Source organism: Stegostoma tigrinum, chromosome 31 (assembly GCF_030684315.1).
Source record: "Stegostoma tigrinum isolate sSteTig4 chromosome 31, sSteTig4.hap1, whole genome shotgun sequence".
NCBI lineage: Eukaryota > Metazoa > Chordata > Chondrichthyes > Orectolobiformes > Stegostomatidae > Stegostoma > Stegostoma tigrinum.
Genome location: NC_081384.1, coordinates 14,316,706 through 14,343,160, shown reverse-complemented (window position 1 = coordinate 14,343,160; position 26,455 = coordinate 14,316,706). Strand labels below are relative to the sequence as shown.

The following is a 26,455-nucleotide window of genomic DNA, read 5'->3' as shown; positions in this document are numbered from 1 at the left end:
ATCGATGTGGCAATATGGCTTCAGAATGAAGTGCTTCTAAGTATCTTCTATCTGAATATAGTTGAAGAATTGGTAAATTGAGCAAAGTTTCAGAGGGTGCCATGTTACTGTACGGATCAATGTTTTCAGCAAGATGAGCTGCAAAGTGTTTGAATACTATTTTTTGTGACAAATCATATTTTATTCCAAATGTATATAAATTGTAGTAATTTGAATGCATATCTGTGCTTAATGCAGGGCAATTTTGGGCTTTGTAAACAAGCAGCAGGCACAGGACATGTTGCTTTCCAAGCCAAATGGAACCTTCCTGCTGCGATTCAGTGACTCTGAAATTGGAGGGATTACAATAGCTTGGGGAGCAGATAATCCCAACAAAGCAGGTGTGGCCATAAGAAAGCATCTACTTCTTATTTCTGACTGTGGTAACTGTCACAGTATCAGTGGTTAAGAAAATTCCTTAATGACTCTTGCATACATAATTGTACAAAGATTCTGCGTTTAAGGGGGAAAATGCCTAACATGTTAAATCTTTGATCATTACCATAGTATGGTGCCATTGGAAGATCCAGTGATCACTACAGCAGCTTTCATAAGACCATCTGTATTTAACTCTGAAACATTTAAATGGCATAAATTTGTTTCAGTATGGTCCATGTTGTATAAATGTATTGTTTATAAATTACATTGCTTGTACTTTTTACTAAAATACTTCTGATTTTCTGCTAAAACATAAAACAGCTATTCAAGCTAATATTAAAACTGTTATATATTTTCTAGGAGAAAGAATGGTTTGGAATCTCATGCCATACACAACCAAAGATTTTTCAATTCGATCACTGGCAGATCGTATCAGTGATCTCAATCATTTGCTGTACTTGTATCCTGACAGACCCAAAGATGATGTGTTTTCCAAATACTATACACCACCATTGTGTAAGTGTCATTTGCTTTAATGGTCATGAAAGCTTCTGCAAAATTGATTGAAGTTGCATCAATTTTTTAATCTAATGTAAATGGCTTGAATTCAACATACAGGATGGCACATGAGCATTTCGGCTTATTTTGAATATTATTTAGTTTAGCAGTGCATGCACTCTTTTTCACAAGAACTGTCCTGTTTTAGCCATAAATAAATAAGCCCAATTCATCTATCAAAGCCATTTTAATATTGAAGAATAGATGGTACCTATGACCGAGCAGAAGGCTATGTTTGATAACTATGTTAGTATAATAGCACCCTTATGGAGGCTTGAACCTGTTCCAGTATTGGTCAGGGAACTTCACATGGGGGCTGGGGCGGGAGAGAAAATAAGATGAATCGTTTTGTGTTCTGTTTGATTACTCACGAACGACAGTTTACCAAGTTTCATCAGTTGAGGCTGATAAGCAAATCATCTGCCTGCTTCTTAACCTTGTGATACATGAACCTATAAAGAAAAAAGATGCTCAACAAAGAACATAGTTGATCAAAATGAAAATACTTCAAAGTCTTTCGTTGTGCACTTTGGAACAATTGCTTTTCAAATCCAGAAATCAGTTTACATTAAAGGTGAATCATCAGTGCATCTTCATTCTGCAACAAAGATTTATTTCAGCTGTCTTAATTCTAGAAATTATTAAAATCTGTATTACAGTATATATAAATCAGTGATGTAATAAAGTTAATTTTATTTTTATTCCCAACTAGCAAAAGCAGTAGATGGGTATGTGAAACCACAGATCAAACAGGTTGTTCCGGAGTAAGTATTTTGTGGTGACTTTTATTAAAACAATTTTCAATAAACTCTTATTTTAATTTTATTCTCTAATAATATACAAATTTTCTTGGAGAATGGTGGATTCAGACAGGTTCTTCTGTATCAATTATTAATTTGAAATTGTTTCTGTTCAAGTATATTTTTACTGGTGAAGTGAGCAAAAAGCAAACTAGTCATGGATTACTTAGTAAATCTGCATCAGAAAGTCATGTCTTGTGATTGCAACTTGCTGTATTAATGTGTTAATTTCTGTAATACTTTGATTTAGTTATAGTTTTCTACTTCATCTTATAATTGTGTATTTGTGTGTCAAGAAAGCTTCTAATGCACGGTAAGGCTATTAAGGAAAGTAAACAAAATGATTTTGTTTTCCCTGTCATTTAATAAGATAGTGACAAGAGAAAATCCATGGCCATTTTGGAGATTGTCCTGCCACTCCTCATGATACCATGTTCATTCCACTTAGCAATTTAGCTGATAATTTGACACTGATTTTCACAAGAGGAGAGTAGAAAAATATAGAAAACATATAAAGTAGAAAAATATAGTACAGATATCATAATATCAGCATACATTTATTAACACAAAAATGTTTATGGAGAGAGTAATTTTGATTGTAATGTGGGATCCTTGCTGTGGTCTTCCCAGTACCTCCCTCAGTAAGGAACCTTGACATTGTAGCACGAAGATGGCATTTGTATGCTTACTTTTATTGGTCAGTGCATTGAGTTACAGGAGTTGGGAGGTCATGTTACAGCTGTACAGCACACCGGTTAGGCTACTTTTGGAATACTGTGTTCAGTTTTGGTATCCCTGAAATAGGAAGGGTGTTGCGAAACTTGAAAAGTTCAGAAAAAACTTACAAGGATGTTGCTGGGGTTGGAGGATTTGAGCTATAGGGAGAGGCTGAATAGGCTGGCACTTTTTTCCCTGGAGTGTCGGAAGCTGAGGGGTGACCTTATAGAGGTATATAAAATAGTGAAGAGCATGGATAAGATAAATAGACAGTCTTTTCCCCAGGGTAGAAAAGCCCAAAACTGGAGGGCAGAGGTTTAAGGTGAGAGGGAAAATATTTAAAAGGGACCTAAGGGGCAACTTTTTCACGCAGTGAGTGGTGTGTGTATGGAATGAGCTGCCAGAGGAACTGGAGGCTGGTATGATTACAACATTTAAAAGGCTTCTGGGTGGATATGAGTAGGAAGGGGTTTAGAGGAATATGGCCAAATGCTGGCAAATGGTACTAGATTAATCTACAATAGCTGGTCAGCATGGATGAGTTTGACCAAAGGGTCTGTTTCCATGCTGTACATCTCTCTGACTCTTCAGTATCTCTGCTCATGATAAGTAGGATATCAGAATTTAAGATGCTATGCCATTAAGTTGTGTGGAATTATATTGTTAATCTGTATTGGAATTTCGGTGGTTATCTTTTAGAGCTAGCAAGAACTGCAGATGCTGGAGTCAGAGATAACACAGTATAGAGTTGGAGGAACACAGCAGGCCATGCAGCATCAGAGGAGCAGGAAAGTTGACGTTTCGGGTCGGGACCCTTCTTCAGAAATCAGTTATCTTGTGTACGTTTCTTTTTAAAAAAAAAAGAAGCTGCTATGCTGCTTAGAATTGAACTGTTTCTGTTTACAGATTTGCTACAGCATCATCTGATGCTACATCATCGAGCAGTACCTATATGGAGCAAGCAGCATCACCTGCTGTTTGTCCGCCACCTCAGTATCCCCTCTATCCACAAAAGTAAGCATTGCTGTCAGTTGTTAGTCATTTTGTTTGTGGCTTTTTAGTACAATTATTTCCCTCAATAGAGCAAGAAATTTTCCTATGAACAGATCTTTTCCTTCTATGGTCCAGTTGATCATCTTTTGTACTGTGCTTCAAACAAGCCAAACTATGCCCATGGCTACTCCTTGCTTCATCCTCAAGTCTTTTTCATTTTTCCTTCCTTCTGTCATGTGTTCTTTGAGCTACGTCTAGCCATGAGTCTCTAATGTCTACTCTCACAACTCTATTTCCAATTGATCTTCATTCCATCTCCATCTTTAGCCACTGCCAAGAGCTTGATTAATATTCACAACCATGGTGGCTTATTTTTGATCCTGAGCCAAATTCACTCTGGCCTGTCAAATAGGCTACCTTTACAACATTGCCCTTTCCCACTTCAATTTATTTGATGCTGAAACCGTATTCCAGGCCTTCAAAAACATGATTTCTGAAACTCTCCAGTTCTTTCTTTCTCCCTTTATGACCCTCTTCTGATACTACATCTCCAATGAAACATTTTTTAACCCATCCTCTTATCTTTGTTTGACTTGATCACTTTGATTACACTGCTGTAAAACATCTTGTGATGCTTTTCTACCTTTAAAAAGCACTGTATTAATGTATGTTGACATTTCTTTGATACTGGATGTACAGAACAATGAATAGTCTTTTTGAGCAGATTGCATTTGCAAAGAGGCAGTTAGCAAGTACAATATGAATTACTGTTTTTTCAGAGATGAGACTTGTTTCATTATCCTGTTGATGAATTCAACCAATTTCTAATCATATTTCATTTTTTAACTAGCCCAGACAGTATGCTTGATCCTGAAGGGGATTTTGACCTAGATGATACAATGGATGTTGCCAGACATGTGGAGGAGCTTCTGCGCAGGCCAATTGACAATCAATGGCTTCCTCACCAACCGACATGATTGACAATCCCCACCTCCTAGAAATTATTGTTTCTTATGGTTTCATTCCATAAGTTGCTTCATTTCCAAATCATTCATAATGTGAAATGTTAATAATCCTTGTGAAGCTAATATTTTTGTGCATGTTGAAGCAACGCAAATGTTTTTAAATGTCTTGTTTGCTTGGAATAAGGCTGCAGTTTTGGAAACTGTGGATTATGGTTTTCCGTTGTACAAAATGCAAGTTGCTATTTGCTTGTTTTTTTATTTACCCTTTGCGTTTCAGTTACTTTTTTTGGTAGATAATGAAGTACAGTTTTAATTTGTACTTTAGTCTGTTCTGTTTCACAAGTCAAATTGACAATTAAAACCCAATTTAAACACTGCCTTTACCAAGTCAGTCAGAGCTACTTCAGTTATGTATGGGTTCTAGTACTCTAATCGTTTGCTAGGATAGTTGTATTTTGTTGGAAATCAATTTTCAGTTTTTTGATTGGCAACTTCAGTTGAACATTGCGTCATAAAACCGGCACAGGCAAGTCACAATGACATTGGTTTTACTCTTCAAGACAAGTTTAAACTCATCTTAAGTATTTGTGACACATTCACCTTGAGGCATTGAGGAGGAATAGCTTATGATGTATATTTTTATATCTCAGAACCATTTGCTTGCATTGGTTGTTTCCAAGATACTCTGAATTGAACAATTTTAAAAACAAAATGGAAAACATCTTTGGCCTCTTATACAATCAAGACAGTTTTAGAGGAGGCTTGTTACATAGTTTAGATTATGTATGAGAAGTGCATGTGTTTGGTGTGATATAGCTATCAAGATTTGCACTGAATAAAATCAAGGCACTCATAAGCTGACTAGTTTGTGTGTAGCAACATATGCAAAACTGCCTCGTTGCCAAGCTACACAGCTAGTTACCTTAGGACTCTTAACTTATAAATTTTTAAATTTCTGATCCAAGTATCAGAAGAGAGACTGTGCACAGCAGCTACTATTTGGATCATGTAAGGGCAATGTTCTACACACAGGGCTACCAGGAACAAAATACCTCTTGAATTAGTTTAATTGCCCTTGTGGCTATATTGAAGATTTGTCTTCAGTCTCTGTCGTGATTTGCCAATATCTTGATAACCTCCTTTCTGACTCTGTGAAAAAGAATTTAGGCTTACAGTAGATATAAATTGCAATGAGGAAAAATAGCCAGGCTTGTTTCTGAGATGCCTTAATAAGCTGTATTGGATCTTAATCGGTACAGTAGAGGGTTGTATTAGAAATTTATTTATGCGGTGTTGGGTGTTACTGTGACTACTCTTGAGCCTAGCAGTACTAGGACATAGGTTGAACAAAACTTATTCCTTGATGCAGCAGAAGTCTTTCAGAGGGACCACCCCTCTAGTAAATGGACAAAGGGAATTTTTAAAATCATTTTTTTTGAACAACCACTAGACAATGTACAGAAATTAAAACGGTGTTCATTCTGTTAAAGGGGTGCCCACTCTGATTGCTGTAATCCCTTCTTTAGGAATGTCATGTTCAGCCTAATAACCACAAACAAAAAGGGGAGAAAGGAAGCAATGCAGATGTTTACATTTTAAATTATCCAACATACTTTCCCATAAAAATATAAAGTATTCTAACAGCTTATTGCCCATTGCTTATTTGCTTTTTGTTTATATGCCCAGGTCTACCGAGATGTAACATTTTCTTTTATAGTTAGAGTATTTGGTTATCTTTAATGTATCCCAACAAAAGGTCAGTGTATTGCAATGCCAAACAATTTTTGCTAGTTCTGATATGTTTGTTGACCTGTACACACATTGGAGAAAAAATTGTTTCTTCTTCAGGGCTCCTGAATCCAGTATAGTTTTTGTCTCATCGTAATGCAAACAGGAGAAAGTTAATTTCTATCTCTGTAAATTCTGAGAGGAATGCTTCCAGTATTTGATTATTTCTGAAACTAATACTTCATGTTGCATCTCCCCTACTTTAGCTGTTGTTGGTTTATCTTTGCTGTTAATAGAACATTCATCCTAAAAGCACTTAGCCCAACTTTAAGAGTGACGTTATGATGAATTAATTTCTGAAGCATCTTTTTAATGCATGAACTGATTTGGAAGCAGTCTTGTGCACTTTTCTGTAATGTTGGCCAGTATTAAAGAACACATTTTTCCTTTTGTGTTAGAGTTAATGGCACAATGGACTTGCGTATATCAGGGTATGAATCTACTGTAGATGCGGAAGCATCTCTTCCAAGCTATGAGTTCTACATTAGCTTACACAGTCTCCACACAGCTGAAAGGTATCAGTCAATAATCACATAATTCAGTAGTGTCTTACAGAAGCTTTCAACATTGCTAGTCTATGAAGTGACTGTATGAAGTACAGCACTGCACGTCTGAAATTGGAATTTTGATGCATTAGTGGCATAGTGTAGGGAAAACTGTTAATTAATTTAATATTTACTGTCCCAGATCAATGACTTTTTTGAAGAACCCTTAGCAATTCAAATGTCATAATTTCTAGCCTTGAAAGAGTTGTCTGATTTAACTCTTTGTTTCTGTGCCATAACTTTTTGATTGCTGTAGGTAGATTCTTGACGAGCAAGGGAGTCGAAGGTCATTAGGAGTATGTGAGAATGTGAATTTGAGTCCACAATCAGATCAGCCATGATCTCATTGATTAGTGGAACAGGCTCAAGGGACTGAACAGTCTACTCTTGCCTCTAATTTGTATATTTGTACCTAAATTGGATTTATGATGCAGTTAGGCTTCGATCTCTTGCTTGTTCAAACCAATCATTGTGTGATTCAGCATTATAATGCAAATCATTGTTAAGAATTCTCCAATCTTGATTGGTTATCCAGTCCAAGCCCCACATATTATCACACTTTCTTAATTTGCTGTGGGATTAAAATCCTGGAGCCCCTAATCCTGTAGTATCATGACAGTATCTTCTCCATACAAACTGCAGCAGTTCAAAAAAGTTCACCATCATGTTACAAGCCACTAGAGATTTACAATAAATGCTTGCCTTGCTACTGATGTCCATACTGTTTTCACAAATCCAACATTTTTCTCCTAATAATCAAGATTATTCCACATGCCAATACTTTGACCATGTACTGTTATTTTCTCCACTATCAGAAAGGCCTAGGAGCACTTGTATGATGAGGGCTTGGCTTTTAGACCTCTAAACACTTCTGTTCCTCACATCCTGATTTCAAATTTTTTTTGGGGGGGGTGGTGTAAGGTCATTGTTTTACCCAGGAAAGCAGTGTTTTAGTTACGTATGATAAACAGCATTAGAACCCCTTACCTTTACTTTTTGCCAAATAAAAAAATCTCAGTAAGCTCAAACTCTATTTGACCAAATTGAACCTAATATTTGGGAAACATGAAAGAGTGATTGGCTTTTTCAGACAGTAATTGAATATTATATGTTGACCAAACATTGCAGTTTAGGTTTGGTCAGCAACTGAGGAGTATTTGAAGCATGACTATTTCAGTAGCAGAAGTAGAGGCAATCTTCCTCTTGGTGTTAATTTCAAATAGCTCTTGCCTGTGTGAAGAATAACAACATCCTTTTGCATTTATATAGTGCATTTTATGTAGTAAGTATATTTAAATGTTTCACAGATATTGAAGAAAAACTTAGACGAGATATGCAAAGGTAATTGCAAAGTTAAAGCAGCCACTGGTGTTGGTACGATTAGCATTGGGTACAACCCAGAATTTGTAGTCTGCAGAGATCCAAGGAAGGGGTTATGGGGCTGAAAGAGACTACAAAGTCAAGGGACCAGGCCAGAGATTTGGAAACAAGGCTGCAAATCTTAAAGTTAAGATTTTGCTTGGTTGGAAGCCAGTGCTAAATTGCAAGCACAGCAGAGATGGGTAAGGAGGGCATGATGCAAATTAGGTCATGGGCAACAGAGCTCTAAAAGAGAGTTTTTTATGGAAGACCTAACATGGGGCCTGACCAGCGACGTACTGGAACAATCAAGCACAGAAATAACAGGTGTGTTGAGGCATTCCGTAATGGATAAGCTGAGGCAGGTTTGAAGACAGATTATGTTACTGAGGTGAGAATGAATACTTTGTGGTTGAATGTGTGGGAGGAAGATCATCTTGGGTCAAATAGAGCAACAAAGTTACAAATCGTGTGGTTCAGTTTTAGACTGTTGCCCAGGAGATGGATGGAGTTAGCAATATTTAAGGTGCATGGAAGGTGCAATTACCTTCCTTTGTATTTGTTGTCTTTTTCAAAGTATAATACCCTGAATATTCCACAATCACTTCTTGATCATTTTTTAAGCTTTTTATATTTTTGTTACTTTATGATCAGTGAGTGTTGTTCTGAGATGTACATTCTGGAAGCTGGGGTCAGGTAGGGGTGTATGATTCAAATGCTAAGAAACAAAATTGATTTCTCCCGAGCCAATAAGGATTATGGAACTACTTAATCTAAATGAAAGATGCTATAAAATTTGATTTAAGATTAAGATTCCATAAAACTATTCTGGGAAGACTTGAACCACACTGTCTGCTGATTTTAAGCTTATTGTTTGTAGTCTAAGGTATGAAAAATGAGATGAAGCTCCTAATGGTACCGGCAACCATTGCTGAAAGGCCTTCTGATATTAGCTGAGAAAGTCATTGGCTTTGGTGTGACTTTGAATAGCCACTATATCTCAGGTGTCATGGAGCAACCATAAGCACATGATTGTGATTTGTCCAGTCATTGTTCGTGGAAGGTATACAAGTAAGTTGACCCCAGTATATTACTGTACAATGTCCCAAATACTGTTGTTTGGGTGTAAACAATGGTTCATGCTCCAGTTGTTTTCTTGTAAGATATTATTCAGTAAATTGACATACAGATAAGTTGAACTCAACTTCATAATTTACTTAAATGCACATATTCAGTTTTCCCTAATTTCACTGCCCTTAATGTCAGAGAACCTGAAACCAACTGGTCAAAAATAAACCAGATACAATAGCTAAGTGCAGGGTTATAACAGTGGGAGGACCTTGACTGATGCATTCCTGTGTGAATTTGAAGTGACAAGTGTGCTGCATATTTCATCTCGGCTTGCAGTCGTGAAAGTACTTTAGTAATGTGAAGGACACCTGAATATGAAGAAAGTAGAGGATAATTACACCTTCCATGAATTTCCATCTGCCCCACATATTACTAACTTGAAATGATCTAATTGTGTTTTATTTGGGAGAAAAAGGAACAATTTATTCTCTTTATCCAATTTTAGTAATACCAGCAAAAGCAATATTTTTAATTGGACACCTGACTTCTGTTGTTTTTGTTTTTCATTGTGCTTATGCAGTGTACACCATAAAACAGTAAAAAAAAAGTGATGATCTATGGTTCATCTTCACTAAGTTCATAATGCCATCATTTCAGTTCATTTTTACTGTGCTTTCATCAATTTTGTTACAAAAGAACTATTGTAATAACATAAATAAACGTTTACAATCTAAAAGTTCATTTAAATTGGATAGAATGTATGTCTGTTAATAGGTTTTACCCAGTAAATTTATTTATTTATTAACTACCTCTGTTTGAAAGCTTCTCTCCTCAACACACACTAGGTTAACGAGGCTTCGATCACAGCAAAATGTGCAACAGAAACTTTCCTTTTATTGATATAGGTTTGACATTTTGGGTAGTCACCTCTGGTTAGACATGTTCCTGGAGTGATCACATGATTTTCTGCCATGTCCATATTCCTGGAATGCAGTTAGCAATTGGGAAATAAAATTGACTCTGTTACCAATTTGATGAATGCTAGCTGTCAGTCAAATAGCTGTTCTCTCTCCTGTCCAATGTTTCCAAATTGTAAGGAAAATGGTTCAAGTAATTTTTAATGCTATTTTTCCCCCAAACCCTGATTTTAGTCCAGGATTGCTTACAGCAGTGTCCTGACAATTCATCTTCAATCCCTAAAAGAAAACTGAAAAGCTGATGTACTAACTAGAAACACATTCAAACAAAGATTTTTTTCAGAAAATACAATAGAGTCTTAGAGCTTTACATACTGGCCATCAAGCACATCTCTGCTGTAGTCCTATTTTGCAGCACTTGGCCCATAGCCTTGTATGCTGTGAGACTGCACATGATCATCTAAATATTATGGTAGTTCATACCTCTGCCACCCTTTCAAGCAATCAGTTCCAGGTACTCACCACCCCCCATATAAAAAATTCTTAAATCCCTTTTAAACTATCTGCCTTTTACTTTACTTTAAATCCTCACCTCCAGGTTACGAATCTCTCTATCAAGGGAAAGGTTTCTTCCTATCTTCCCTATCTATGCCCCTCAATTTTGTATACTTTGTGAGATACATCCTCCGCCTTCTCTAAGAAAAATATTCCCAGCATATCTGGTATCTTCAAAGCTGAAATCATCTGGTCCAGGCAACATCCTGGTGAATCTCCTCTGAACCATCTCTGTAACAATCACATCATTTCTATAGCTTGGTAACCAGAACTTCACACAGTAGTCCAGCTATGACCTAACTAATGTCTTGTACAGCTCCCTCATAACTTCCCTGCTCTTGTATTCAATGCCTTGACTAATGTTGACAAGTGTCCCATGTGTTGCCTTCACTATCTGTCCTGTTGTCTTCAATGATCTATGGACTCAGCCTGTGTACTTCATAAAGTTCCACCATTTGTCATATACTCCTTTTTCTTGTCATTCATCCAAAAATGCATCAACTAACACTTTTTAAAGGGTAAATTCCGTTTGTTAATATTCTGCCCATCTGATCAACCCATTATATTGACATGCTTCCTCTTAGCTATCTACTATAACCCCAGATGTTTGTGGCATTTGCGATGCTGATCAAACCTCCTATATTCATGTCTACTAAATCATTAATGCTAACTAAAAACAACAGGGGATGCGACCCTGAGAACCCCGTGTTGTACCATAACATACAGGCTTCAAATCACAAAAACTTTTAAGTATCACTCTCTGGCTTCTGCCATCAAGCCAGTTTTGGATCTGATGTGTCAAATTGCTTAGAAACCCATTCAGTGTTAAGACCTTGAGCAGTTTTCCATTTGAGACCTTGTTAAAACCCTTACCAAAGTGTCTCGACTGCATTGATTGTACTTCTCTCATCCACATCTTGTCATCACGTCAAAAAAAAACTCAATCACATCTGTCATTCATAATCTCCCCCTGTCAAGACCACACATATCTTGATTAATCTGTGCTATCCAAGTGGAGATTAATTCCTTTCCTCAACTTATCCAAAGGTTTTTCTACCACTAATGTCAGGTTCACTGGTGTGTTCCCTGGTTTATCCCTTCTACCCTTTATTATGTTTTCATTTAAAGTGAACCTGCACCTTTGGCGTCACTCTGCATCAACTACCAGCTCTCAGCCCAGTTGGGCTCAATGGTTTCCATCAGAGACAGCTGATTTGCAATGCCATCAGTACAGGCTCAATTCCAGTGCTGGCTGAGGATACCGTTAAGATCCTCTTTCTGAACCCTACCTGAGGTGTGATGACCCTCGGGTTAAACCACCGTCAGTCATCTCTTTCTAATGAGATCCGCCCTATTGTCCTATGGGACTATCGCAACTTTACATACCTTGGAATATTTAGCTGCCCTCCTATCCTGTGGTATTTCCCCACTGTCCAGAGAGGATTTGAAAATTAATGTCAGATCCTCTAGTCCACAGCAGCCTCAGATACATCTCATTAGGGCCTGTGTGTGTCTCTGAATTTAAGTCCACTCAATTATAAGTTGTTCATATATATCACAGTTCTCTTCCCTGACTTCTATGACTTACAAATTCTTCCCTGTTGTGAATATGGATGTAAAGTATTCATTTAAAACCTCACCTGTGCCTTGCTGCTCCACCCATGGTTTGCCACTCTGGGCATTACTTTCCCCAGTTATCATCTTATCCCTAGTACACTTATGACTTTGGATTTTCCTCTATTTTTCACATTCATTGTTTGCTTTCCTAATTTCCTTTTAAGTAGCCTTTTGCACTTTCTATACACATCCAGGGTTTCTGTTCTAAGCCCTTGATATCTACCATAAGCATCCCATTTTTTTTCTTTATTCAATCATGTACAATCCTCAATATCCAGACTTCTCTGGAATTTTGGTCCCACTCTTCATCTTTGCAGGAGTATGTTGGCCTTGTGCTGTCACTTTCCCCATTTCATACAAGTGAGCTGCTCCCAGTCTAAAATCCTGTAGTACAATATATAAGCAGTCATTGAAACCAAGCCAACTCTGACATTTAAATGTGAACAAGGTGGAGAATGTATCTGAGGGATATTAGAGTGGAATACAAAATTGGATATCTAACCTCACTTTTTATGGTTATTTTGTCTTTCAAATGCTTCAATATTCAAAAATTTCAACCACTTGGAAATGTTGTAGTTTTGTGAATAGCAAGATATCTTGGACCCACTGAGACAAATAACTAGTTTTGGTTGATGAGAGAAATGATGGTCTGTTGTACAGGCGGATGTAGTTTTGATTAAATGTCTTTTCTCTAACAATTGCTCCTTTTTTGCTATCCTATTGGAAAATTAACCTAGTTTGAGAGAGAACCATCATCCACGTAAAACCAGTCAGTTTGCTTAGAAACATGATATTAAAGTATTGTGCTCAAGTTGTTAACTATTGAAAAATATTTTTATGCATATGAGGCACCTTGGGATATTTCATTCTTCAAAACATAAGTAATTGTGCAACTAATTAAATGGTTTTAAGATGTTGTTGCTGTTGGGGACATCAAGATTAATTAAGATCCCACAAACAGATGATGTTTTATTGATAGTTGAGGGATAAAGGTTAGCAAACAGACTGGAGACTGTTCCTTAATTTGTTCCAAAATGGTTCACTTGAGAGTGCAGGCAAGGCCTTGTTTTAAAATTTTATCCAAAAGTTGATTCCAGCACCCCCCCCCCCCTCATTATAGAAGATTACAGTGCAGTATAGGGCCTTCAGCCCTTGATGGTATCACAGATCCGTGCAACAATCTGAAACCCATCTAACCTACACGATTCCATTATCAACCATCTGTTTATCCAATGATCATTTAAATGCCCTTAAAGTTGGTGAGTCTACTACTGTTTCTAATACTGCAGCTCTAATACTGCGGCACTCATTCTTCTGCACTGACTGTCATTTTAGATTGTACACTGAAATCTCCAAAACAGTGTTTTATTCCACAACTTTTCACTCTGTGAGAATCGATCATTGAGTCATTGTTGTATGGTGGTATTGTCTGTATTTGTGCAGACCTCAAGCCAATCAAAAGTAAGTTTTTGGGTTGTTTGTAAATTTCAACTACTAGATTAATCACCAATTATCTTTTTTTAAAGGTTTTGTTTATAACTGCTGTATCAAAATTTTTAATGTGATTTCCAATATCAAGTGTTGATCATTGTAACAACTTCCACCATGGCATTTAGTTGGTGCTGTGATAGGAATTTCAGTGTTTATCTTATTGCTATCCTGTTATTACCAGATGGGGCAGCTGAACATCCCCATTTCTTTATAAATAGAATCCTACCACACAGAATTAAACTACTCAGTTCATTGTGCCTGTGCAAGCTCTTTGAAAGAACTACCAACTGGTCCCACTTGCTGTTTTAGCCTTGTGTAGGCTGTAACTCAGCTGATAGGAAACTTGTAAATGAATCAGGAAGTTCAGGGTTCAAGTTCCCCTTCAGGACTTGAGCACAAATCAAGGCTGACACTCCAGTGCACTCTTGGGGGCTTGTTGCACCATCATGAGGATGAGGCATTGAACCAAAGACCCATCAGTCTGCTTAGCTGATGTAATAGATAGCATTACTGTGAAAATGAACAAGCGAATTGTTTTTGGTAAGCTGACCAATATTTACTCTCAACATCACAGACAGACTAAGATAATAAAATGTGAGGCTGGATGAACACAGCAGGCCAAGCAGCATCTCAGGAGCACAAAAGCTGACGTTTCGGGCCTAGACCCTTCATCAGAGAGGGGGATGGGGGGAGGGAACTGGAATAAATAGGGAGAGAGGGGGAGGCGGACCGAAGATGGAGAGTAAAGAAGATAGGTGGAGAGGGTGTAGGTGGGGAGGTAGGGAGGGGATAGGTCAGTCCAGGGAAGACGGACAGGTCAAGGAGGTGGGATGAGGTTAGTAGGTAGCTGGGGGTGCGGCTTGGGGTGGGAGGAAGGGATGGGTGAGAGGAAGAACCGGTTAGGGAGGCAGAGACAGGTTGGACTGGTTTTGGGATGCAGTGGGTGGGGGGGAAGAGCTGGGCTGGTTGTGTGGTGCAGTGGGGGGAGGGGATGAACTGGGCTGGTTGAGGGATGCAGTGGGGGAAGGGGAGATTTTGAAACTGGTGAAGTCCACATTGATACCATATGGCTGCAGGGTTCCCAGGCGGAATATGAGTTGCTGTTCCTGCAACCTTCGGGTGGCATCATTGTGGCAGTGCAGGAGGCCCATGATGGACATGTCATCAAGAGAATGGGAGGGGGAGTGGAAATGGTTTGCGACTGGGAGGTGCAGTTGTTTGTTGCGAACTGAGCGGAGGTGTTCTGCAAAGCGGTCCCCAAGCCTCCGCTTGGTTTCCCCAATGTAGAGAAAGCCGCACCGGGTACAGTGGATGCAGTATACCACATTGGCAGATGTGCAGGTGAACCTCTGCTTAATGTGGAATGTCATCTTGGGGCCTGGGATGGGGGTGAGGGAGGAGGTGTGGGGACAAGTGTAGCATTTCCTGCGGTTGCAGGGGAAGGTGCCGGGTGTGGTGGGGTTGGAGGGCAGTGTGGAGCGAACAAGGGAGTCACGGAGAGAGTGGTCTCTCCGGAAAGCAGACAGGGGTGGGGATGGAAAAATGTCTTGGGTGGTGGGGTCGGATTGTAAATGGCGGAAGTGTCGGAGGATAATGCGTTGTATCCGGAGGTTGGTAGGGTGGTGTGTGAGAACGAGGGGGATCCTCTTGGGGCGGTTGTGGCGGGGGCGGGGTGTGAGGGATGTGTCGCGGGAAATGCGGGAGACGCGGTCAAGGGCGTTCTCAATCACCGTGGGGGGGAAGTTGCGGTCCTTAAAGAACTTGGACATCTGGGATGTGCGGGAGTGGAATGTCTTATCGTGGGAGCAGATGCGGCGGAGGCGGAGGAATTGGGAATAGGGGATGGAATTTTTGCAGGAGGGTGGGTGGGAGGAGGTGTATTCTAGGTAGCTGTGGGAGTCGGTGGGCTTGTAATGGACATCAGTTACAAGCTGGTTGCCTGAGATGGAGACTGAGAGGTCCAGGAAGGTGAGGGATGTGCTGGAGATGGCCCAGGTGAACTGAAGGTGCTCCCTCCGCTCCAACCCCAACCTCACCATCAAACCCGCAGACAAGGGTGGCGCAGTGGTAGTATGGCGTACTGACCTCTACATCGCCGAGGCCAGACGCCAACTCTCCGACACCACCTCCTACCGCCTCCTCGATCATGACCCCACACCCGAGCACCAAACCATCATCTCCAACACCATTCATGACCTCATCACCTCAGGGGACCTCCCACCCACAGCCTCCAACCTCATTGTTCCCAAACCCCGCACGGCCCGTTTCTATCTCCTTCCCAAAATCCACAAACCTGCCTGCCCTGGTCGACCCATCGTCTCAGCCTGCTCCTGCCCCACCGAACTCATCTCCACCTATCTGGACTCCATTTTCTCCCCTTTGGTCCAGGAACTCCCCACCTATGTCCGTGACACCACCCACGCCCTCCACCTCCTCCAGGACTTCCAATTCCCTGGCCCCCAACACCTCATATTCACCATGGACGTCCAGTCCCTGTACACCTGCATTCCGCATGGAGATGGCCTCAAGGCCCTCCGCTTCTTCCTGTCCCGCAGGCCCGACCAGGCCCCCTCCACCGACACTCTCATCCGCCTAGCGGAACTCGTCCTCACACTCAACAACTTCTCTTTTGACTCCTCCCACTTCCTACAGACTAAGGGGGTGGCCATGGGCACCCGCATGGGCCCCAGCTATGCCTGCCTCTTTGTAGGTTACGTGGAACAGTCCATCTTCCGCACCTACACAGGCCCCAAACCCCACCTCTTCCTCCGGTACATTGATGACTGTATCGGCGCCGCCTCTTGCTCCCCAGAGGAGCTCGAACAGTTCATCCACTTCACCAACACCTTCCACCCCAACCTTCAGTTCACCTGGGCCATCTCCAGCACATCCCTCACCTTCCTGGACCTCTCAGTCTCCATCTCAGGCAACCAGCTTGTAACTGATGTCCATTACAAGCCCACCGACTCCCACAGCTACCTAGAATACACCTCCTCCCACCCACCCTCCTGCAAAAATTCCATCCCCTATTCCCAATTCCTCCGCCTCCGCCGCATCTGCTCCCACGATAAGACATTCCACTCCCGCACATCCCAGATGTCCAAGTTCTTTAAGGACCGCAACTTCCCCCCCACGGTGATTGAGAACGCCCTTGACCGCGTCTCCCGCATTTCCCGCGACACATCCCTCACACCCCGCCCCCGCCACAACCGCCCCAAGAGGATCCCCCTCGTTCTCACACACCACCCTACCAACCTCCGGATACAACGCATTATCCTCCGACACTTCCGCCATTTACAATCCGACCCCACCACCCAAGACATTTTTCCATCCCCACCCCTGTCTGCTTTCCGGAGAGACCACTCTCTCCGTGACTCCCTTGTTCGCTCCACACTGCCCTCCAACCCCACCACACCCGGCACCTTCCCCTGCAACCGCAGGAAATGCTACACTTGTCCCCACACCTCCTCCCTCACCCCCATCCCAGGCCCCAAGATGACATTCCACATTAAGCAGAGGTTCACCTGCACATCTGCCAATGTGGTATACTGCATCCACTGTACCCGGTGCGGCTTTCTCTACATTGGGGAAACCAAGCGGAGGCTTGGGGACCGCTTTGCAGAACACCTCCGCTCAGTTCGCAACAAACAACTGCACCTCCCAGTCGCAAACCATTTCCACTCCCCCTCCCATTCTCTTGATGACATGTCCATCATGGGCCTCCTGCACTGCCACAATGATGCCACCCGAAGGTTGCAGGAACAGCAACTCATATTCCGCCTGGGAACCCTGCAGCCATATGGTATCAATGTGGACTTCACCAGTTTCAAAATCTCCCCTTCCCCCACTGCATCCCTCAACCAGCCCAGTTCATCCCCTCCCCCCACTGCACCACACAACCAGCCCAGCTCTTCCCCCCCACCCACTGCATCCCAAAACCAGTCCAACCTGTCTCTGCCTCCCTAACCGGTTCTTCCTCTCACCCATCCCTTCCTCCCACCCCAAGCCGCACCCCCAGCTACCTACTAACCTCATCCCACCTCCTTGACCTGTCCGTCTTCCCTGGACTGACCTATCCCCTCCCTACCTCCCCACCTACACCCTCTCCACCTATCTTCTTTACTCTCCATCTTCGGTCCGCCTCCCCCTCTCTCCCTATTTATTCCAGTTCCCTCCCCCCATCCCCCTCTCTGATGAAGGGTCTAGGCCCGAAACGTCAGCTTTTGTGCTCCTGAGATGCTGCTTGGCCTGCTGTGTTCATCCAGCCTCACATTTTATTATCTTGGAATCTCCAGCATCTGCAGTTCCCATTATCTCTGATACTATTTTAATCACAGACAGACTATTTGGTTATTATCATATTACTGTTTGTGGGGAGGTTACTGAATTAAAAATAACTTTTACTGCCTGCTTTATAACAGTTCACTTCAAATAGCATATCTGGTGGTCATAAACACTATGTACATACAAGCTTTTCATAGCCTTGCACAATTTTCTTTGTAACATCTTTGCAAACGGTGCAGAGTGAGAATCAACAGATATTTCCTATTGTCTATCTCAATCACAGTGGTTCAAAAATCATAAAACAACTGAAAAGGTAAGGAAACATAATTTAAAAATAAGGAAAGTGATTAAACTATTGGACATTCTTGTTCTGCAGGGACCAACTCCCGTATAGTAGATATCTGTTAGTTTTGGGCTTCCCGTGACTATATCATTATAATTTTTTGTTTTTTGGAGTAAAGACTATGTACAGATGTAAATATTAATTAACAGATAATATTCATTCATCATTGATGAACTCTCCCTTTTTAGGGGAACAGCTGGAAAACCCAGGGCTGATTCACAATTGCCAGGGATTAGTTATTGCAAAACCTATGCAGGTAACTATCTAAAAACACAGGTTACTAACAGAACAGCAATCTTTCAACTGTTTGTTGAAACACTGCTAATCTATTTAGAAGGACGTTGTGTAATGACTTAAACAGGAATTTATATTGACTGGTCAGTGGTGAAAACTTGCTTAGAATGTGGTGGACACAACTGTCCCATGATAGTGCAGTGGGATTTCTGTGAATGTTTCCAGAAGGGCCACCATGTCCACAGCAGGCTAGGGGTAGGGGGGAACCAGATGGTCCTGAGTGTGGGCTGGAAAAGGAAGTTAGACAAAAGCCGTGAGAGAGGGCGGCAGCAATAAGCTGGATCCTAGAATTCATCAGTTTTGTTATGGTAAAACCCAAGGCCGTGAATAGAACAGATTTTGAAGCCTCTGAGCACTCTGGAGAACTACAAAGGAAAATTTCAAGAATGTGTAAAGCTGATGGAGCATAGACAGACTTCATGGACAGCACCTCTGAGACTGACAAGCCTCAAGTGAGAATTCTTTTTGTGTATGGACAAGACAGTCTGGTTCGTGGTCATAAGGAATTGTCAACAGAAACTCTGTAACTGAACTCTGGTAACCCAGCTGATTAAAGATTAAAAGTTTAGCTGTCGACAGTATCTGCATGATCTGGACTGTCAGTCTTGGATCCCTTATAAATAGTTTGAGTTGAGCCTTTCTGTTAATGTTTGTAAAACTTACAAGTGGAATAAAGGATCCCTGGTTTATAATGTGTGGTCTGTTTGAATCTCCTATTACAATAGAATATTTCAACTAATTGAAAATATAAGTTTGAACTGAGTTTGATCTTTCATCAGTTAGTACATTGTTGGAGCCATTATAGACACACTTTTTTTTCTTTCCCTTGTCCAAGGGTGCAGTTGTCATTAAAAATATTTTCCATTTCAGTTATTTAATGAGATGGATTTAGGATCAGGAATTTCAGAAGCATCTTCATGAATAGCATAACTTACAGTACAGCCTTGCCATTGCCTAAAAACACCACAGCATTTGTAAAGAAAAGTCCAGACCCGAAAAATCAGCTTTCCTGCTCCTCTGATGCTGCTTGGCCTGCTGTGTTCATCCAGCTCTACACCTTGTGATCTCATACCCTCTAATGTAATGGTATGACCAAGTTTGGAAGCAAATTCACACCTTTTACAAACCACTGAAGCTAAGCAGGAAATCCTGGACATAGTTTGGTAGAAATCTTAACATCTATTTGCAATTGTCAATCCCAAAGTTTCACCTTGTTTAAAAAGTTACACTTGCATTGCATCTTTAACCTAATGAAAAACCACAAGGTACACCTCGGGAGTGTTTTAAAGCAAAATTTGACACAGCCACAGAAGCTGATGTTTGACTAGAAGTCTGCGCGTTAGGTTTTTAAGAGGCAGGTTACAAATTTTACTGTAAGCGAACAAGGTTTCTTTTCCCGGTGCAGGTACAGGATTAGTGGATGGGATGTGGGTGGAGAGTGATACATGAAGAGATCAAAGCTGTTGTTTGATGGTACTGATACCGAGTGGGTGTGACTGTAGGTTAGAAAACGTACAGTCAAGGATGGATAAAGGCAATAATCCCACGGTCAAATAGACATTAAATCAGAAAAGTTAAGTCGTTGGCTATGAGGGTTGAGGTCAGCAAGCAATTGAGATATTTTGATGAGAAAACGTACGGTGGGGTGGTGTAAGTCATTAAAAAGTGAATAAAAGTTTGAATGCCAATGTGATTGGGTGCTAGAGAAAATAACGTCCTCACTAGCCCTTTCTTTGATTCTTTATACTTTTTTAAAAAATTAAAGCGAATAAATGCAAAGTTCCAAAACGGTTCGGTAGAAACTTTACAGAGAAGAAGTGAAATTAGACATTCCCTATTTAAGTTTCAATTCATGTGCAACAACAAAAAAGGCATTTTTAATCATGAAAAGAAGCTATTTGCTGTCCCTTTCAGGTAACAAGGCTGCGGGGTTGGGGGTTGTCTCGAAGTTTGACAGGCCATCGTTACAGTTTGGCGGAAAGATTTCAGATTGTGGTCTTCCCCCACTACTGTCCTCACTAACCTAGACAGGAACTGCCAATATGGTTGAGACTGAAGATAATAAAATGTGAGGCTGGATGAACACAGCAGGCCAAGCAGCATCTCAGGAGCTGCTGCTTGGCCTGCTGTGTTCATCCAGCCTCACATTTTATTATCTTGGAATCTCCAGCATCTGCAGTTCCCATTATCTCTGGTTGAGACTGAGCTGTTCGTAGTGAGCTGGCTCCGCCTGAGCTCTGTAACGTCAGCGCGCTGAGTATGGGCTAGCTGTGCCGCTGCTGCTGTAGCTAAGGGCGGAAGAAGGTGAGTAAGTGCTTTTCCTTCTAATAGTGGCGAAACCAGAGGCAGGGCCGCTCCCGATTCAGCAACTTTTCTGTTCTCCTTGAGCAGTCAGAAAGTCACGTTTTCCGATTGGTTCGGGCCCACGACATTTGTTACATTAAAGTTGCAACTGTAGTAGTTATTATTGTAACAAACAAAGTGTGACAAGGTTTCACAACAAATCGAGATTCTAGGAAGATTATAAATAATCCGCAATAACTGTGAAATCGTCTAACAATGTCACATGATGCTCCAAAACTTCAGTTTCAGCCATAAATTTCCGTAACAATTGGAAACAAGTCCAATTTCCTGGAATTTCTCTTTAGACGTTCCGCGCCCACAATTGTTTAGCGACGTGACTTCTACTTCGCGATTGATAGCTTTGGTTTTGGACAAGTTTATTTCTAGAACATACCGCTTTGTAATGGTAGCCCAATTATACTATTTGAAAAACCCAGAAGGCGATGAGTGGCGCAATAATTTTGCAAATTGCCGCTCAAGTGGCTTACTGCAGATGTCACCTCTGTTTTGTGAGAACAGATTTTCCTTTCTTGGACAAACATCAGCAATTTCGTCGTTTCGTAGTCCTCAATATGCAAAAGGAAGACACCACCCGAATTATACATTTTCTTAAGCGGTGCATTCCTTACCAAGTTTGGTCACGTGCCCTGTATTCTCAATTGCCAAACTTATCAACTGAGAATCCGAGATAACAAAGCGTAGACCTGGATGAACACAGCAGGCCAAGCAGCATCCTAGGAGCAGGAAAGCTGACGTTTCGGGCCCAGACCCTTTGATGAAGGGTCTGGGCCCCAAACGTCAGCTTTCCTGCTCCTAGGATGCTGCTTGGCCTGCTGTGTTCATCCAGGTCTACACCTTGTTATCTCGGATTCTCCAGCATCTGCAGTTCCTATTATCTCTTATCAACTGCGGATGTTCTCTTTGTTCAAGATGTGCTGATAGTAATGTGAAGAACACCAGCGGGGCAATTGACATTGTAGGCTGTGTCAGTCCAAACCTAAATTGTTCCTGTTGAGGGGGTTTTGGTTGATTTATCATTGCTCAGAGGGAAAAACTAATTTTAAAAAATCAGTAATACTTCGAGGTGGATATACTGGCCATACTGGACCTCCGTTGTTTTGAAATGTACCAGACATATCAGACCACTTTATATTACTGAGCAGTTTTACTATTTCCTGTTAGGGTGTTTGAAATATGGGTGATCATTAGCAAGCGAAGGTAAATGAGCATTCTGCAAAATCCTTGTTGGCTGTCACATTTGTAATTAGCTCTATGGACAATGTACAGCTTTTAGGGATATGGAGCAGGTATATTGGTCATACATCGACCTTGATCATTGAATGGTGGAACAGACTTGAGGGCTAAATGGTGTACCTCTTTCCAATATTATGATGCTGTTTTAGAGAGAAATGGGATTTGTATTTCTGCAAGGTCACTGGAACCGAAATGTTAACACTCCACAGCTGCTGCCAGACTTGCTGAATTTCTTAAGCAATTTATTTTGGTTTCAGATCTTCAGCATCCACAGTTCTTTGTTTTATTTTAGTGCAGTTTGTACTTATTGTTTGCATCAAATTGCCTTCACTTGGCTAACTCCTTGTCCTTATTGTGAATGATAATTTTCAACAGTGCTGTTTCTTTCGAAGACCAATGAAATGTCGATAAAATGGAGCAGCAGGTTTAAAAGTAATAGATGGAAATTGTCCTGAATGATAGTTTGGGATGCATTTTTGACAAGTAAAGAATATCCTGATATTGTACTCTGACTCTCTGATGTGAACAGAGCGATTGAAGCTTTTCAGGACATTTAAGGCAGTACCTAGGTTGACCAGGCTGTTTAATTTTAGAAAATAGATCCAATTGAAATCTCAGTACGACCACAGTGTATAGAATGTAAAACTGCTGTTTGAATACTAGGTGCAGAGTTCTGTGCTATAGAGCAGGAAGAATCTTGGTGTTTTAGCAAATGTAAAGCATATGTTCAAGAGGATGTTCTTGGTATAAAGAAGTAAAACTTGCAAAGTAAGATTTGATTTAAAATAAATCCATTATAACAGTTCGTTTCATGCGGTGATATGAAAGAAGTGTTTAAAATTATGAAAGAATGCCCTTCAAAGTGGACCGTTTACAGTTGCTCAGGTGTCAAAATGAGAAGTGACAGCGATGAGACTGAGGGGGAGAAAAGGATTCGAGCAACGTACAAAGAGGTTAAATGCTGTCGTAGACCGGAGGGACCACTTCGACAATTTATGTGTCATAAGCTCTTATGTACTTTTTTTCTTTGGTCTCAAAAGCAGTGACTTTGTGAGAGCCTGGCCCTTGCCTCAATAGTGTTTAATCATCTGTAGGCTTGACAGCAAATGATTGGCTGTTTGATTATGAAAGGCATCATATTTGAGCTGGAGCCTGGATATGACTATTTTTCAGCAGAGGTTGTTGTTAAGAGGGCAACATTAGAAATCTTGGATATCTTCTAATCTGTATGGTTCAATGATCCATCTAATAGATTTACCCACTGGATTATTCAGGAAGTTAAGAATTGATATTGGTGAAGTACATCACGTGCATGATATAGAATAGAATAGAACAATACAGCGCAGAACAGGCCCTTCGGCCCTCGATGTTGCGCCGACCTATGAACTAATCTAAGCCCCTCCCCCTACACTACATCTTCCAAATGCTTATCACCTCCTCAAAAAATTCAATCAAGTTTGAGGGACGATCTCCCCAACACATGACCGTGCTATCTATTGTTACTAAGTCCATTTGTGTCTAAACAAGTATAGATTTTGTCCCCGAGAACCTTATTCATAACTTCCCGACCACCAACATGAAGCTGACAGACCTGTAATATCCTGGATTATTCCTGCAAAAATTCTTAAAACAATGAGATAACATTGGCTATTCTCCTGGCCTCTAGGACCTCATTTGTGACCAAAGATGATACACAGGTGCCTATCAATGCTCCAGCAATTCGTTTTCTTGGTCCCTCAATATTCTGGGATAGACCCCATCAGGACCCATGGACTCATCTACCTTAATGCTTTTTTAAGATGAACAATACCTCTTCCTTTTTAATAGCAACTTAGCTTAGAAATTCAACACTTCCTTCCTTGAGATCATTCTCCACAAATTCTTTTTCTTTGGTGAATACCGACACAAAGTATTAGCTTAGGACTTCACTTACCTCTTCTGGCTCCATACAGATTCCCTTCTTTGTCCGTGAAAGGGCCAACCCCTTCCCTGGCAATCCTCTTGCTTTTTGTACATGTATAACAAACCTTAGGATTCTCATTAATCTTGATTGCTAATGACTTTTCATGATCCTTTTTAGCCCTTCTAATTCCTCGTTAAAGTATTTTCCTACTTTCCATATATACTTCAAGGGTTTATGATGTTTAATATTCTATTCATATATATGCTTTTTATTCCCAAAAATGTTTTCATTAGCACTCCTAGTTGTGTAAAATTGTAATGTTACTTAGTAGGAAGTATCATCTGGAATTATGTGACTTGATGTATGCTGAAGTTTTTTTTCATCTATTGACAGATGCTTTTCATTGCTGCCTTTATCTTTGGGGTGCCTACTGTGTGGTTGCTGGTGTTGCTTTGCTGTGATATCTGCAACAGGTCAAAGGGTCAAACAAGATCGTTCTTCAGCCTTCTGAGCCATTACCTGATTCACAGGACTGCAAGTCTCCAGAGTGGTTTGCAGCGACAGGGACTTGAGCAGAGCACCAAGAACATTCTGCAAGTGCAGCAAAGCACTCTTCAGCACAGGATCCGCAGGAACAGAAATACTGAGTATGGCAAATTGTACCAATTCTCTAAAATCACGGATCGTGAGACATTTCGTAATCTTCACCCATTGACACGTTATGACCATTATGAAGAATACATTGAGCGAACTAGCAAAGGGGAAGAAAATGTGTTGATTTCAGAGAGGCCATGTATCCTGTCTAGGACATCAGGAACTTCAGGCTCTTATGCCACATTGCTGAACACAAAGGAGACAATGAACGATTTCCATCAGGTATTGATATTGTGTATTACGTGAAGTATCTTTGTGTATGATGTCTGACTCAACCAAAAAACTAACTTGAGCTTTTTCCTGGAAGAAAAACAGAAGTTGCTGGTAAAGCTCAGCAGGTCTGGCACCATCTATGAAGAAAAAAATCACAGTTAATGTTTCAAGCCTACAGTTTTTTTTTTCGGTTTTTACTAAGCTTCAGTGGCTGGGTATGTGTTTGTGTGTGTGCACGTATCTCTGTAAAGTCTGACTTTGTGGAGCATCTGCTCTCAATTCGTGACAAACAACACCTCCCAGAAGCAAACCATTTCAACTCCCCCTGCCACTCCTTGGGCGACATGTCCGTCCTGGGTCTCCTCCAGTGCCACAACGATACCGCCTGAAGGCTGGATGAACAGCACCTCATATTTCGCTTGGGAACCCTGGAGACCAATGGTCTCAATGTGGACTTCACAAGCTTCAAAATCTCCCCACCCTCGACCTCATCCCAAGATCATCCCAGCTCATGCCCACCTCCTTGCCCTATCCGTCTTTTCTTCCACCTATCTGCTCCTCCTTCCCCACTGACCAACCCACATCCCAATCCCTACCTACACTCACCTTTTACTGGCTCCATCTCCACCTCCTTGACCTGTCTGTCTTCTCTCCACCTATCTGCTCTTCTATCCACCTTCTATCATCGCCGCCTTCTCTCTATTTATTTCAAAGTCCCCTTCCCCTTCCCCATTTCTGAATAAGGGTCCAGACCCGAAACATCAGCTTTCCTGCACCTCTGATGCTGCGTGGCCTGCTGTGTTCATCCAGCTCTATGCCTTGCTATCTAAGACTCAACATCAGCAGTTCCTATTTATCTGTCTGTAAAGCTCACCTTTTTATGGATATGTTTTCATACAATATCTATTCCCATTAGAAGGTGAACACTGAAGACCCTTGAAGCATAGGCCCAGCTCGGAGAGGAAGCAGTCATGAGCAGGTTACCCGAGAGAAATTGGTAACCTCAAAAACGGAGGCCAATAACCTCATGTGAAAAGCTGGGGAATGATGGTTGAAGGGAGGGGATGGAGATTGCCAGAAAAAGTTAGAGTTGGCAACATAATAGCCCAGATTTTGCATTTGGAATGTCACTGAGCACTCACTGCACTCTCTTAGCAGCACTCACCGTTATTCTTGAGTAAATTCGGTTCGAACTAGATTGATGTGGTCATACAGCTTGGAAACAAACCTTTCGGTCCAACTCATCCATGCCTACTAGATATCCTAAATAAATCATTTGGCCCATATCTCTCTCAAAACCCTTCCTATTCATCTACCCATCCAGATGCTCAATAAATGTTGTAATTGCACCAGCCTCCACCACTTCCTCTGGCA

The 26,455-nt window shown here is 41.1% G+C and overlaps 2 protein-coding genes across 6 annotated transcripts in view; both read left to right on the top strand.

The window, feature by feature from the left end:
* Positions 1-4,827, top strand: part of stat5a (signal transducer and activator of transcription 5a) — a 115,958-nt gene extending 111,131 nt beyond the window's left edge. For all 3 annotated transcript variants that reach the window (XM_048560275.1, XM_048560274.1, XM_048560276.1), the window contains 5 exons: positions 238-380; positions 778-933; positions 1,688-1,739; positions 3,399-3,506; positions 4,336-4,827. In XM_048560275.1, the coding sequence (XP_048416232.1) occupies positions 238-380; positions 778-933; positions 1,688-1,739; positions 3,399-3,506; positions 4,336-4,462 (586 nt within the window). In that variant the 3' untranslated portion in view covers positions 4,463-4,827. The remainder of the gene's footprint in view (positions 1-237; positions 381-777; positions 934-1,687; positions 1,740-3,398; positions 3,507-4,335) is intronic.
* A 119-nt stretch (positions 4,828-4,946) lies between these two features.
* Positions 4,947-26,455, top strand: part of ghdc (GH3 domain containing) — a 60,638-nt gene continuing 39,129 nt past the window's right edge. Inside the window, exons 1-2 of one of the 3 annotated variants that reach the window (XM_059638872.1) lie at positions 4,947-6,753; positions 24,608-25,090. In XM_059638872.1, the coding sequence (XP_059494855.1) occupies positions 24,608-25,090 (483 nt within the window). In that variant the 5' untranslated portion in view covers positions 4,947-6,753. Of the gene's footprint in view, positions 6,754-18,129; positions 18,677-20,908; positions 21,019-24,607; positions 25,091-26,455 lie in introns of those variants that run through there. The other 2 variants (XM_059638870.1, XM_059638871.1) reach the window with 2 other exon arrangements.